Source organism: Epinephelus moara, chromosome 1 (assembly GCF_006386435.1).
Source record: "Epinephelus moara isolate mb chromosome 1, YSFRI_EMoa_1.0, whole genome shotgun sequence".
Classification (NCBI taxonomy): domain Eukaryota; kingdom Metazoa; phylum Chordata; class Actinopteri; order Perciformes; family Serranidae; genus Epinephelus; species Epinephelus moara.
The window spans coordinates 27107763-27123092 of record NC_065506.1 but is presented as its reverse complement, the minus strand read 5'-3'; the positions used below and the strand labels follow the sequence as shown (position 1 = coordinate 27123092).

The following is a 15330-nucleotide window of genomic DNA, read 5'->3' as shown; positions in this document are numbered from 1 at the left end:
CCTCTGATAAGATGACCCGTGAACCCTGTGATGACCCCAGAACAAAGACTGTGACATTTTCTTTGTTCCCGTCTGGCATGTTTTTGTTAGCATGCACAGGGATGTTTATGCACATGCCAGGAAGTTGTAATAAAAGGCCAAATTTTGGATATACTTGTGTGATAAGGAAGACAAAGAGGCTATCAGACAGGCTGCAGGAAGACATAGACACAAATGTTTAAAATTAGGAGTTACATTCCTCAAAACCTTTTGTCTTTTTAATCATGCCAGCTCAGCGAAAAGCTTCAGAGAGGGACACTTGAGATTCCTGAATTTCCTCTTGAGTGGCTCCAGAGTTCGGGGACACTCCTCCACACAATCAGAAGTAGACATTTATGCAACCCCCATTCAGCGATGTGGGAAACACTCCAGACTTCACCTCAGCTCTGAAACAAAGGACGAGGAATGTGCTCATGTTTTCCTCTGAGAATACTGTACGTAGTATTACATTCACACTCATCACAGGTCACATAAAGGGTTTTCTTCTATCAGGTCAGGCTAATTTATGTTCCTCTGTCTAACAAAGTGGCAAATGAAAAGAGAGCCACATGAGAGAGGAGAGTGCTGCTGTGTGTCAAGAGGCAGGAAGGCTGCCATTCACAGGGCATGTAATACAGTACTTCCCCTTGTTTGACAATGATGCTGCCCTAAATTCAAAGGACAAAGACACTTGAGATGGCTGTGTGTGTGTGTGTGTGTGTGTGTGTGTGTGTGTGTGTTCTTGTACTTCCATCTTTGTAAGGACCAGTTTGAGTTTCAGACCTTGACACTGAGGACATTTTTAGGAAACTGAGGATATTTTGGCCTCACTGCTACAAAGAGCTGTTTGAGGATTGAGACCAGGGTTGGAATTACAAAATTCACGGTTCGCTCGAATACAACATGGTGGTGTCATGGTGGGATGCATTTTCTATACAGTAACAAGTATAAATGCCAGAGAAATTTGCTTGATTTTTACCATTTTTATTAAACATCCATCGTAAAGTATTATGTTTATGACCATGAACAATGATGGAGTTATACCTGCGTTACTCATCTTGTGGGGTGTCTTCTTAGCAGCATACAAAACGAAAACTGTTCAACATAAAAAATAAAAAGTAGTATTATACTTGTAAATATGTACAAACAAAAAAGGCAGTTCTGTTTCTGAATTGTTCCTTGTTTTTTTTTAAATTTTCAAACGTTTTAAAACTAACATTAAAATTTGGGCTTACTACTGGCTGAAATGGGAGTAGTGAACATTACATACACTACATACATTACATTCAGCATGTTTGTAAAGCCTGCGTTTTCCACCACAGACTCTGGTCACATCTGCGACTATAAATGTAACATTACCAATCATCGCAATGATTTCTTTTGCTCTGTTTGAATCAGCTGGGAATGGCTGCCTAATTGTATGGGGATAACGTTAGCATGTAGCCTGTGTTGCTCGTTGTTTTCGTCTAGTTGTAGCTGTTGACACACTGGGTGCAGCAGGAGTAAATGAGTTGACATGCTAGTTTTAAGAATCGCTCGGTTTGTGATGCGTGCCAAACCGAAAACCTTGTATCAAATGGTTCAGTATAAATACAGGTCTTGTTAGAGCCCTACTTAAGACAGTGAAAACAATGCTGTGATTAATGTGCAGTTAGGTGTAGGCCCATAACCATGTAGTTATTCTAAGGTAAAGATTATGTTTTGGCTTGAAATACAGGGTTTTTTGGGGCACAATCCCCACTGGAAAAGCAGTGACATCTCTATAGAAAACAACCGATTTTCATACCACTATCTAGGCAGTAAATGCAGCATCATTATAGTTCTGTCCCTGCCGACGGGTCACTCCAAGACACTCACTTTGGAGCCTAAAAGCTGATTGAAACACAGCAATGACTCTTTAAAACATAGCCTTCTTCCGCCCTCCACCTCCTGATGACAGAGTCAGCTCATATACTACGTATCTTTATAAAGGTTGATTTGATCCGTATAAATCGTGCAGGAGTGCAGAAACGTACAATGCCAACATTTTCTTCTGGTAAATGGGTTGTTAATATACAACATTCATCTGAAATACCAGTCCCAACTAACTATTTGTTAGTTCACTGTCTTGTAGAGTTTGTATCAGAATCTCAAAGCACATTAAAGATAATATGAGCTGCGTCATAAATGTAAAACCTTTGTTAAAGTCTCTGTGATCAACAGGTAACATCTTCATGCAGCGCACAGTAAAACAGGAGCTGTGAGCAGTAAAATCTTTCTAATTGCTTGTCCAAACTGATTTAGAGAAAGAGATTTACCTTTGTTTGATCTGTCAAGGGCTAAAAACCTTCACTTTGATGGTAGGTGGTTACAAACTGCTGACAGGATGGAGAGATGTGCCTCGCCTTGGAGGTAGTAATGTAAATCATGCTGTGTGGAGCTGCTGGGTTTCTGTCAGTCACATCTGCTGCTCTGGCAGCGGATTAACACAGCAGGTTGTTTGGTCTGTGAGTTATGGACAGTATCTGTGGTAACATGGCTTGACTAATTAACAAGTGGTCATTTTTTGGGTGGAGTTCTCCTTTATGTTTTGTTTTGCTAATAATTTGAATAGGAACTTAAAACACGTCTGGATTGCTGGATAATGAGACATTGCCTGTCAATAATTTGAGATGAACACTAATGAAAATATGATTGTGATACTAAACAACGCCAAACCCACACTGCTGTGTAACACAGCACACTGGGAACACACACTTTACCCCAAATGATCCTCCAGTATTCACACATATTGACAGTTATGTAACAGTTTGTTTGCTCCGTCACTGTATATACTGAGAAACCACTTTTAACATCCTGTTTTCTTCCTGTGGTTTTCAATAATTCAATACACCTTTTATTTAGTAGGCATACAGCTCCTGGGACACAGGTAGTAATGTAGACTTCAGTGTTGTCTTGTGTATCACTGTGTATTCAGGTATAAAGCAGCACATGGGCGGGTTTATCAAGGGCGGACACTCTATACTCTATACTGCTTCTAATCCTGCTTTAATGTTTTTTGTTTTGTAGCACCAAGCCTGACAGTCTTTAAATGACTTTAAAGAAATGAGCAGTAGTATCATATTTTCTGTCTTAACTCCAGATGGAGGGTGTTTTTCAGTGGCTGCAGCAGGGAAGTCACAGATTGTACCATACTGAGTATAAACAAAGCCTTTTTGTTTATGTAAAAAGGCCTTGGACAGTGTCTCAGGGCTACAAATCATATTCAGAGCTTTGTCGTCAGTAGGTCACAGAGTTCATATGTGTGCAGCAGCACCACGATACAAAGCTGAAATCACACTGAACCCTTTTGACAACATGTAGGTCTGCATTTGATGTGGCTCAGTGTCATCGTGGCTGATGCCTGATCCACCAGGGCCATTGTCTGCGTCAATACCAACCTGGCATCAATAGTTATCAATGGCTACGGTTACATGATAGCTTCTCATTCGGAATGAAATAAATCTGAATGAAATCATTCGGAATTAAAGTCTTTCCAGGTAGTTTACATGAGAAATATTCATTCCGAATGAGGGTTTCGCCTTTATTCGGGTCTGCGCAAGGTTTGGGGCAGGGAAGGTTTCTGATTGGATAGGGGGCGGGGCAGATGTTACGTGTTTACGTTTACCAGAAGAAAACACTGTATAGTCCTCGCTCCGGATAACAAGATGCTTGACGACGCCGTTCTTAGTGCCTTTTTCGGGCGTGTTTTGCTCATATTCTTGAAGCAGCAGTACAACAACAACCTTGTTGTCTGTTGAGGAGGAGAAGGGAGGTAGAAGGTCAGAGAAGGGAGATAGAAGACCGTGCTGTGGCGAATGGAAACCGGTGAGTGCAACAAGTCCGACTGCTCTATCTCAGCCTGTTGCTATGCAGCCCGTTGCTATGTGCGCTATATACGTCATCGCGCCAGAAGGGCAAGGAAACGAGCATGCGCAGAAAGACCGGAATGAATTTAAAGAGGAATGAGTGTATACATGCACACAAAATTCTTTCATTCGGAATGACAAACGGAATAAACCACCCCCTTTAATCGGATTTAATTTTCAATCGGAATGACCGTTTTTCAATCGGAATGACCGTTTACATGACCACTTTTAATCGGAATGGCCTTTCATTCCAATTAAAAGTGGAATTAAACTGTGCATGTAAACGTACTGAATGTCCTAAGTTCGCACACTAATATTCCACTATTATTCCGAATATGACAGTACTCTGAATTTGATAGGGGTCGTGTAAACAGCATATTCGGTTTGGATATTTAGAATTTGGCCTTTTTCTGAATGAAGCATTTTCCGATTAAGACACGGGATATGCTGGTATTATTCCATTTTAAGGAGCATTGTTTAAACTTGTTTACAGCACATTTAGAGTATGCATTTCAACTGGGGTTTGTTCCACAGTTTGCGACACGCAGGCTTTTGTCTGTTTATGGTTGTTTCTGTGCATTGTAATGAAAGCGTTGTACAGAAACCAATAGTTTGCAAAGCTGTGGGGTAGAGATGCATGCCCAAGAGAGAAGCCAACATTTCTGGGTGGAAGAAGAAACACAACTTCTTTTAAACATTATGAAAGACTTGAATATCAACAGGTTTGAATATGTGCAAAAATCTCAATACCAACCTTTTCAAGCAGGTGGTTGATGTAGTGAGAGGGATGTTTTTGGCTTTAACATCTAGCCCAGGGACTGCAGCTGAAAACTAGCAACCTTGCTAATGCTGGGCAAGAGAGAAATTATTTTTCTTGACCTCATAAAGTTACAGTCACTGTGTCTTATCAAATGTAAAGTATTCTCTCAGTAAATCAGGGATCAAAAAACTTCCGAGCACATATCTGTTAACTGCAACAAAAGTTTTCCTGCGATAAAAGTTTTTTTCTGATTCTTTGTGTGTTTGAAGATGTTGTTGTCGGCACAGCTGTGTCAGACTTAGGAAGAAGGCAGCTAAACTGTGCTGGTGATTCATAAGACATCAAAGACCTAAACTAGCCTGTACTGTGTTTTCATTTGGGTAAATGAAGGATGAAGTCTCTCTTGTTTTTCAGCAGCTGGCAGATGAAAAGTGGACGCTGTGTGCTGCTGTCCCAAAACTTTAATGGCGCATGTAAAATACACGAATAGCTGAATTCAGCTGTGAGACGATTTTCTCTCAGTATAGCTCAACAGCAATCATTCTGCGTCAGGACGCATAATCATCTGGAGAGTACAGCTCTCACATTGTGTTTCTCTATCAGACTGTCTGTGTAAAAAATGTCTTATCATCTGTCAGAGGTCATTTCTGCTTGTGAGTCGTCCAGGACGCAAAGCAGAGCAGCTTTCTGTTTTGACTTCAGATTTTATTATCACTTTATGATTCACAGCAAAGAGGTTGTCTTTATCAGTCAGCGTCTGGGTCACAGTGAAAGCTGAGATGTTGTTTACAGTCTTGCAGAATAATCCTAAAGACCTTTGACTTTGTGTTTTGGCTGCGTCGCCCTGCTGTCTCAGAGGTGTGTCTTAACATGGCAGAGGTTGTGGAAATCGTCTGCTTTTGGCACAGTTTGTGAGTTTGGCTTATTTCATACTGTCATCTCATGTCATGTCTTAACTGTGCACCCTGCAGTCCTGACTCAAACATCCAACAGGTTTTAAATGTCACTTTTGTTTTCAGCTTTTGGGTCATTGCAAACAGAAAGAAAGGGAGCAAATGAAGTCAAGCTTAAAAAACAGGATTTATTTGTATGTCAAACAACTTTCTTTGTGAGATTAAAATGTATTACCCCAACAAATAAAGACTGTAATAGTTCTTAAACCAGTTTAAGGAGGATGTCATAGAAATATATATATGTGTGTAAAATAAATGCAGTTTTTATCAATGTGGAAATATTATCACAAACTTTAGTTTACTTCAGAGTAAATGTGATCCCTGAGACTGTAGAAGGTCTTTTTCTCGCTGAAAACTGATAAACAGTCAGAAAAGCAAGCTTCCTGGTAAAATCCTAAACCAGTGACTCCCACACAGGGTGGCTGTCTGAGTCCTGGCTGTGCAGAGAACTTAAGCCAGTGTCTGAGTCGTCGTCGTTCCCACTGTGAGCTTTGGACAGACCCCTGGCCTGCTCCACCCACTCACTCTTCCTCTCCAAAGTGCTCATCATCCCCATCTTATCATCTGTCCCGTGGCTACATCTCTCCTCACTGACTGTCCCTTCCTCTATGTCCAAAGTGTTCACTTTCTCCAGCAAATCCCTCATCTCCTTCTCCCTCGCCCCGCAAATCTCCTGGGTCAGCTCTAAATCGCTCCTAATAGCTTCTAAATCCGTGTTGAGGCGCAGACCGATGTACAAACTCGCATCTAGCTGTGTCCTGATCCTCTCCTCTTCCAAAAGCACTTCGTTTTCCGGTGCTGCCCCTGTGCCGGGGAGGGACGGTGCGCCCTCGCCGGGCTCTGCGTCTTTGCTCTGCAGCTCCTCTTTCCTCCGCTGCATCCAGCGGTGGTTCAGCTCCTCCTGGATCTGCACCGTGAAAATGTCTATAAGGGCTTCCTGCTCCCACAGCTCCTCTTGTAGTCTAACCACCTCCTCACACTGCCGGACATACTCTTCAAACTTGGCAAGAGTCTCTGGTGAACACACTGTGTCTCCCTCCCGGCTGCACGCCGCAGCAGCATCCACTAAATACGTGTCCTGCACATAATTAACACCGTGTCTTTGAATTCTGTCCAAATGCACTTTAGCCTCGCACCTCTCGATGTCTGCGTCCAGCTCTGTGAGCCTCTGGATCTGCTGGCGGATTGTATGATCCTGAGAAATCACCAGGTGAACCAAAGTTTCCATCTTTTCAGCAGAGGACGCGTCTCTCTGCGCCCTCTTCTTGTTGATCTTCTCCAACTTTCTGAAAGCTTTCCGGACGATCCGACGCTGTTTCTCAGGTGAGATGCCACCCATGGGAGACCGCCCGGCGGTCCCCTTGGTGACACAGGGGCTGTGTTTGCTGGGCACCACACGCGCCTCTGCGCTCCGGGCTCCGTGGTTCGCCAAAGACGCCTCACTTCTCACCAACACAAACTTCACATTTCTCTGCTCCTCTCCCCACGCCAGCCACAGCCGTAAAATCTTGGTTTTGTTTGGTAAAATCCTCTCGAATCCTCTCCACTTCTCCACGATGCAGTAAGACTGTGGGCATGACGCTGTGGAGAGGCCGTGCTGTGATTTCTGCTCCTCCAGAAGAACTTGGACAACATCAGCGCAGGTTGTGCGCTTTGACAAGCCGAAGACAAGCTTCTCCTCTCGGCAGACCCACACTGATATCTTACTCTCCTCCGGCTCCATCATGAATGTCTGCTAAACTGTGTTACTTATAAACAGAAATAAGAAAAAAGTCATTCTTAAAATAGATTTAAATCCGCATGTCCGGAGAAAAGCGCAGCCGTGTCCATGCTCATCTCTGTGTGCATGCGCGCTGCGCCCCAGACGCATGTGAGGAGTTGCTGATGGAGCTGCAGGTCTGGAGCTCCATGCGTCCTCCTGTGCACTTTGTTGAGGCCAAGTCAAGGAAGGAAACACTCCGGGTGCGTTTATGCTGCGCCCTCACGAGACTGCCTCTGCTGTGGTCACATGACTGCCACCAGCAAGCGTCAGTAACCAGATGCTGTGATTTCTGAGGCAGGTTGGGAGTTCATGAGGGTCATTGTGCTCTTGAAATGGTAACTTCAGTGTACATCATGGAAATATTTATAATAAAAGATGATTTATTGTGATTCATGTGTTCAGATTTAAATGAATGGACACATGATTATGAATCATATATTAAAGAACATAATTATTTAGCAGTATAAGAAAAGCACTACTAAACCTGAATATTATTGTGTCAAATGGCAGTGAAAGTTCAAAATATAGAAACCTTATTTTTAAAGGTAGGCCTACAGTATGTAATTCTGGAAAAAGATCAACCCAGTCTCACTCCGAAGTCGTTGAAATCCAGCACTTGGGCAGGGCAGTGACTTGTGGCATCAGACACTAATGAACAAAAGCTATCAGGTATGCGCCTGCTCTATCCACTAAGCCACTGACACCCCTCAACGACATGTTTTTGTTGCCTAAACCCAGCCACGTGTGTTAATTTTTGAAGGAACGAAAATGCCAGTTTGCGCTGTTGTACTGAAGTAGTGCTTTTATTTTGAAAGAGACTGTATGTAAACAGTAAATTTCCTGTAAAAACCGAAGTGTATTTTGAAAGAAGACAGGCAGAACTTGACAGGGTGTCCCAGAAAGTCAACAACCATTGCACCCAGGGTACCTTTCATGTCGTATCTAGATGTAGAAAGTCCATGACGAGGTCGGAGTGAGAATGTGTTGAAAAGATAAGTGTTTGTTGAGTCTCATTCCCAGATCGTCAAATACCGATGGTTTGGCAGTTCAGTCCCACTACCAACCCAAGGTCATCAGCATTGAGTCCATCAGGAATGAGTTCTAAATCCCAGAAATGAGTTGGCATATTACCACTCGTGGTTCCCTCGTCTCAAAGTCAACGGGGTTTTGGTTTAGATGTCTGAAATAAAGGTCTGTGGTCAACACAAGCTTAAGAGACTTTAATGTTTTGTTATGTGTCTTAAAAACGTGGTTGTAATAATCCAATGGGAAAATCTCATTGGCTATCTCATGAGGGAACCAGTGCAATGCTAACTTCCCATCTGCCTACAGAATAACGTCATACCTGGAGCACTCTATTTGATGACCTGGGAATGAGACTCAGCAATCACCTGTCTTTCTTCAGAATGACATACTGCACCTTTTAAGCTGCATGCAAGTGATTTTGTCATGATTATTATTATTATCATTTGTAATTCACTAGCATTTCAGCTTTGGTTTGGTCTGCCAATTCATGAGAGAAACATCTGGCTCAGCTTGTTTCGACTGTTCATTTGCAAACAGCGAATATCTCTGTACACTCATGAAGTTATTAAAAAATTTTCAACTGACAGTTTCACCTCATTTCACATGTTTGTGTCCTCTCGTCTTTCTATTGACTTTATATGCAGACATGTCACCTTTAAAAGACACGCCCTGTAAAGCTGCACAGAGACATGACGTGTGATGACGTTAACATTAAACAGATATTGTTTAATGAGGCTCTAATTGTTTTAAGATAACATTATTTCACCCTTACGTTTTGACCTTACGCAGCAGCAGTTTGTGATTCTGCACATTGTAACATCCCAGTGCCATATTCAAATAATGAATATCCGTCATGTAACTTCAGACAGGAGCCAAAAAAAAAAAAAAATCTTTTTGCAGTACAAGGCTGTGTAGCAGAGACACAAAGAATCTTACGATCGAACTCATTCAGAGATGTGAGTGAAGCAGCGATGACCTCTCTTCTGTTGGATTTCACTTTGTGTTCAGTGATCTGAATATTCAGGGCCAGTTTGCTTTTGTCGACATGAGTGAGAGGGGACAGATATTAGACTGTGTAAATGTCACCTTCAGATTTAGGTGAAGATATCTGAAGGGTTGGAAACATTTAAGTATGAAAGAAGGAGAGTGGCTGAGTATTAATGCTGTACAAGTGTCAGCTAAGACTGTGAAGCTTTAGTTGGTCGTCCTTGATACTCAGCAGTGATGTGTTTAAAGGCAGCTGATGTTATTTTACAATGGTTTAGCCTAATTCATCGTTCTTGACCCTGTTCGCTTTTAATTTGTTACCTTTTTTTTTCTCACTGACAGCTTTCAGATTTCAGCCTTGGTGAGTCTTGAATGCATGAGCTTGTATTTCAAAACAAACGGCTGCTCACTTCGTCTTCAAGAAAGGCCTGTACGAGGTGTGTTGGGTTGTCGATGCTGCTGCATGTGCTCCCGCAAGAGGCAAACGTATCCTAAGATATTATAGTGCAGCTTAGTCGTAAGGAGAAAATGTCGGCATTTTATCTTTCTGCAAACCACAAATACATTACATTTGCACGTTTCATATGTTTCGGAAGTGACATAGCAGTTTACATGAGCTGACTTGTCATCTGAAGTTGGAGGAGAGGATGGACAGCGTGACATCTAGACCTGCCAAACTGTAGACCAGTGTTCGAGATCAACAAGCCACAAAATTAGTTGTTTTTTGGTGACCTCAGATGTGGGTGTGTTTTAGTGACCCATCACTGTGTTTCCAGCTCGGATATGCCCCCAATACTGGGTATTTTAATCCAAAACATGATCTTCTCTGAACCATAAATCAAGTGGTATGTGTGCCTCTACCTAACCACACATTAACCACTGTGTTGTTAAACATAAAGTTTCAACGTATCTGCCATATAATAACGTAGCTACGGTTTGGAGAAATGTACAATGCCAACATTTTTTCTGGTGATAGCACTTTGGGCTGTATAACTAACATCTATAGCCAAAACTTTTGGTGTAAGACGTGTGCCAGTTTTGCACTAGCATCTTGTGGTGGTACTGTGTAAGACTGATTTTGTTTTTAAGACTTTGGTGGATTAGTTAGTTAGTTAGTTAGTTAGTGCGTGCGTGCGTGCATGCGTGCATGCGTGCGTACACAAGTTTCAAGTCAAGTCCAAAGTCCTTAAGTTTTAGTTTCAAGTCCTGAACAAGTCAAGACGTGCTCTTCACAAAATATAACACAATTTTAACAACAGCTGACTAACATTAGCATAGCATTAGCTTGCCAATGATGTTAACATTAGCCTTGACTGACCGTTCTTTGTGCAACTTCAAATGCTGAACAAAACTGGAAGTTGTTGCGTGTTCGTCTTGTCATTTCTTATCATTTTATTTGATTTTATTTCTGAGTGCTGCAGCTTTTTTTTTTATTAACCACCTGTAGTGTTTGTATGAGAACAAAATTTTCTTTGCTATCATTTTTTCCAACTGGTGCTCAGTAATGTTACGAAAGTTCTTCCTGGTTCTCTCCTGCAGCTTGATTGGATGCTGTCAGATTGGTTCAAACAAAATTGACCATCTGGGGAATTAATTGTTGTCTTGCTGGAGATGAACAGTGTTAATAGTAGATGATTCAGGAAATGAAGGGTAATGAATAGATTCATGGCACACATTCTAAGTTTTCTTTACTTTATAATCTCAGGGCTTAGGAAGGTTTCAAGTGTTATTAAGTCAAAGGCTCAAGTCCATGTGATGTCATGAGTCATTTGTGTTGAAGTCCAAGTCATGTTACAATTTTTCTTTTTTTTATTTCGAGTCGAAATTAATCAAATTTGTGACTCGAGTCCACACCTCAGCCATTCAGACAGAGCCTTTCCTGCCTCCTAAGATTTACTTCAGAACCACAGGAAGAAGCTGATATAATTCCCAAATTATCTGAAAGTTGTTTTAAAACAGGGGCTTTAAATTGACAACCAAATCAAGGTTGTTGTCGTTGTTGTTTTGTTTTCATGAATGTTTGTGAACTCAGCAGGAAAACAGGCTTCATTATTATTAATATTATTATTATTATTATATTGTATTTTAGTTGACAAGCACATTATCCGGTGATACCTGTAGTTCAGATGGTCTGCATAATTATTGGTTATTTTATCTCTTAACTATTTCTGCTTTCACGATACTTTGACAGCAGTGCAAGAGGTTTGCTTTAAATATCCCATGTGACTGCACTTAAATTACACAATATATAATACAGCTTACTGTTGCCTAAACCCAATGGGTTCAACTCAGAACAGAGATCATAATGCATTTGCCTTTAATTGAACAATGTCTCCCTCTGGTGATGGTTTCTGTTACTACAGTGATGTACATTAAAATATGCTGCCTTTATGTGAAACAGGGGCACGGACAGTTAAATATAAAGCGAGGGACAGGCTCCATCTGCTGTTGATGTGAGGTTTCTGCAGTTAAAGAGTTAAATGGATCCTCAGTCTGCACACCATCATGTAACACTGCTTTTCTGATTGAATAATCAAACTGCGCTGATTGCTTCAGCGCCATAATTGCGTAAAACTGAAGTGACAACAGAGGGCAATATATTTTCAGATTTATTTAACTTCAATATTGCATACATACAAAGTATCTAGAAAGCTACAAAATATCTACTATTATCAAGAAGGCATCATAATGTTACGGAGCAAAGACAAGACCATATGCAGAACACAGAAACATAGCAGAGCGTCTTTTCTCTCCTTTGCTCCAACACTTTGCTGTCATGGATACGAAAAGATATCACACATCTGTACCAAGAAAAGCTAAGATATATAATTTTGTACAAAGCACCTTTTTACAAAAAAAAACAAGTCTGCACACAAAACCCAAATGTGTGTATGACAACTATATGTGAGCTATGTGAAAAATCACTTTAAAGCCACCATCTGAAAATGGTCATAAAACAAAAAGGTACCAGTACCTACTCTTTCGACAGAATTACAAATAACAAGAGCTAAACTGCTGATATGTTTGTAGCATGATTCCTTGACTTTTTTTTTTTATGTGTCCATTTTCTCTTCAAATGGTCCACCAGACATTCGTGCCACTGAAGGCATCAGTCCTGCTGTTTTTAGTGTTGAAACGACATGTCAAAATGTACCAGCAGTGCAGCAGCAACATCATTACCATCTTATTGGGCTTGCAATATACAGACAATGTCATCACAAAACCAAGTACAACTGTATACAAGTACAATAAGAAAACATCTAAGTAATCAATAAATGTGAACAGATACACAGGGTAAACGTAAGAGAAAAAAAAGCCTATTAAAACTCCACAGCGTCCACAGGACTGTGGCAAAATACTGAATGATTGAACTTTATCTGCATCCACCAAAGACATTGTCTGCAATTATTTAGAGCTTCTTCCATTAAAATATTTTAGATGATTACAGTTTTTTTTGTAAGAAACAGTAAATGTTTGAGTAGCTATGGTCCTCACGGTGAAAAGTATTAACCTCGACGGCCTCGTCCACTCTAGCAGTTGTGAAAAATGTGTTTCTGAAACGGCGTCTCGCACAGGGTTTCAGATTCACCCAAGCTGTTTTAGGATTTGTAGTGTAGAATCACTATTAAATAAACTTTCACTTTTCGTCCTGAAAGATAAATTATAAAAGCTTGTGTCGGTCTCTCGTCAACATCACAGCTGCGTCTGCATCATCAAAGGTAACATTGTGATGTTTTCTGTGGTTTTCACACCGTGCGACGCGAGGTCGCAAGAAAGAGGAAACCATAATGTTTTCAAAAACCTTTTTTTTTTTTTTTTAATACAAAAAAACACTTGAACCTGCAAGTGTGCACAAAGCAGACAGCTGCGGCATTCCATTCATACGAGCTAACATCCTGCATGCAGTCAGCGGCTGTACGTTATCAGCAGGTCTATCAGTCTTTGACCTCAAGCAAAGAAATAAAGGTTCTTCAAATACATCATTTGTGAAATCAATGTACAATGCCATAAAAATTAATATATAATTTCTTTAATTCACCTGTAACCAGCTTTCCTCCTGCTGTCATTACTATCCTTTAAAAAAAGGCAATGTGGTGATTGGTTTCACTTAGCCTGTCTCATTTATTTGGTCTAGCAACATTTAAATTTTTAATTTCTGTTTGATCTTTTTGAAGCTGGAAATTTTTAAACCAAAGGCACTTCCTTGCTACCATGCAGGACAAAAGATTGACTGTATCTCTGTATTTTTGGTCTTTTACGACAGGAAAGGCAGTCAGTCTGTGTTTATAGTACACTCTGAGAAAGAAGGCTGATATTTTAGGAACACGTAGCGTCAGAGAAAAATAAACCTGTGTTGTAACTGTCTGAGCTTAAATTTGCTTTATTTAACATAAGTGTACTGCCTCTTAACAACAATAGAAAACTGTATTTCTTGGACTGTACCAATTATACAAAACATAATTTCTCAGATGTGAAGATGTACCAGGTGATATAGCGGTGAGTTATTTTTGCCTGATTGATCCACAAGACTGATTTTAGACTTAAAACAAAGCAACGGGTAATGTTAGAGTGTATTCTAAGGCACTGTACATCTACACTTTGGCAGATAGTATTGTGTTTTTCTCACACAATCACGCAAACATATAAAGAGTCTTCCCGCGTAGAGATCACAGTTTAAGTGGCATCTTTTGGAGTTCTCACAGCTATAACATGTTTAAGGCTCGGGATCGGCGTAGGCCACAGAAACATGTGAACGTAGTGTGAAGGCAGCAACACTCTGGTTTGGAGTTTCTCCCAGAGGGGAGAGATATTCTGAGTCTTTCAAGGGGGGGCAAAGCCACAGCACACTAAACAAGGCCTGCTGTCTACACATGATTTATAGTGTTGTGAGTATTTAAAGTGTTATTCTAAAACCACAGATCTAACAAGAAAAAAAAGTAAGCATCACAAAGGCAAGTCCAGGAAGGGGGACAAAGTGCTTTTGGACAAGATGGGAGTCCGGTTTGGGTTAATTTTCGCAGTAATTTCCCCGACCTAAATCTAACAAATTCTCCTATCGGCTGTCACACATAAAGGTTTGCAGCACGGAAATGCTTAGCAGATGGTAAGACTTCCTACACGTATGGAGCAGATGCAGGCAAAATGTTTGTGGTATTTTCACAGTGCATTCATTCTGTTGTTAGTGTCTAAGACTTGGAGTGCGTCACCAGGGATAATAAATATACTACTGAAAGTTCTCTTTCAAGAAATAGTTGCAGTATACACAACCACTTGCTTCCAACTTTCTATGTAGTGTTAGTTTAGTTTCTTTGGAAAATCTATTGGCTGTGGGTGCACGTCTGTTTATCTACAGTGTGTACGTTCATGAACAACAGACACACGAAACACACTCAAACATATTACACAGACCACATCAGGCTGCTGAAAGAAAAGGCCAGCATCCTTTTTTTTTTTTTTCTTAGTCTACATAACAAAGCAGAAGAAGACGACACACACATTTCCATTTACCAAAATGAGCCTAGTAAATTCTTTAAAAACGGCCACATTTAAACCCAACAGAGACCAACTCAGCATATTTTTAAAACGAGAATTCCCGCATTTAAAACATAAAACAACTGTACCGCAATTCACAGCTGCAGTCAAATAACAAACACTTTATATTAAAACAAATTTTTAACAACTGACTTCACCCGATACCATGACCAAAAAGCATTGTAGGTGTGACTTTCAGGTAGAGGCACTGCCACTTGTCTTGAGGTTGGTTAAGTCCATGAAAAGAGAGGGGTGGGATTAGGGGAGGGGGGAAGCTCAGAGCCTCTCATTCCTTTACCAGTCTGTAGATATGATGCTGGGCGCCGTGCTCACTGTTTGAAACCTCAAACACACACGCCATACATAGCAGCGTCTCCTGGGTGTCCCTATTCGTCACCACCTGCA

General features: G+C 40.9%; 2 protein-coding genes and 1 long non-coding RNA gene across 9 annotated transcripts in view; 1 reads left to right on the top strand and 2 right to left on the bottom strand.

The window, feature by feature from the left end:
- Positions 1–15330, top strand: part of LOC126404375 (uncharacterized) — a 40592-nt gene that overhangs the window by 16083 nt on the left and 9179 nt on the right. The gene's annotated exons all lie outside the window — the stretch shown is intronic.
- rassf10b (Ras association domain family member 10b) lies at positions 5666–7347 on the bottom strand. The gene has a single exon (XM_050067488.1). The coding sequence runs from the start codon at positions 7342–7344 to the stop codon at positions 6013–6015; it is 1332 nt and encodes a 443-aa protein (XP_049923445.1). The 5' UTR covers positions 7345–7347; the 3' UTR covers positions 5666–6012.
- The window catches only part of tead1b (TEA domain family member 1b), a 69818-nt gene continuing 66477 nt past the window's right edge, over positions 11990–15330 (bottom strand). For all 7 annotated transcript variants that reach the window (XM_050066892.1, XM_050066971.1, XM_050067047.1 and 4 more), the window contains one exon: positions 11990–15325. In XM_050066892.1, the coding sequence (XP_049922849.1) occupies positions 15212–15325 (114 nt within the window). In that variant the 3' untranslated portion in view covers positions 11990–15211. The remainder of the gene's footprint in view (positions 15326–15330) is intronic.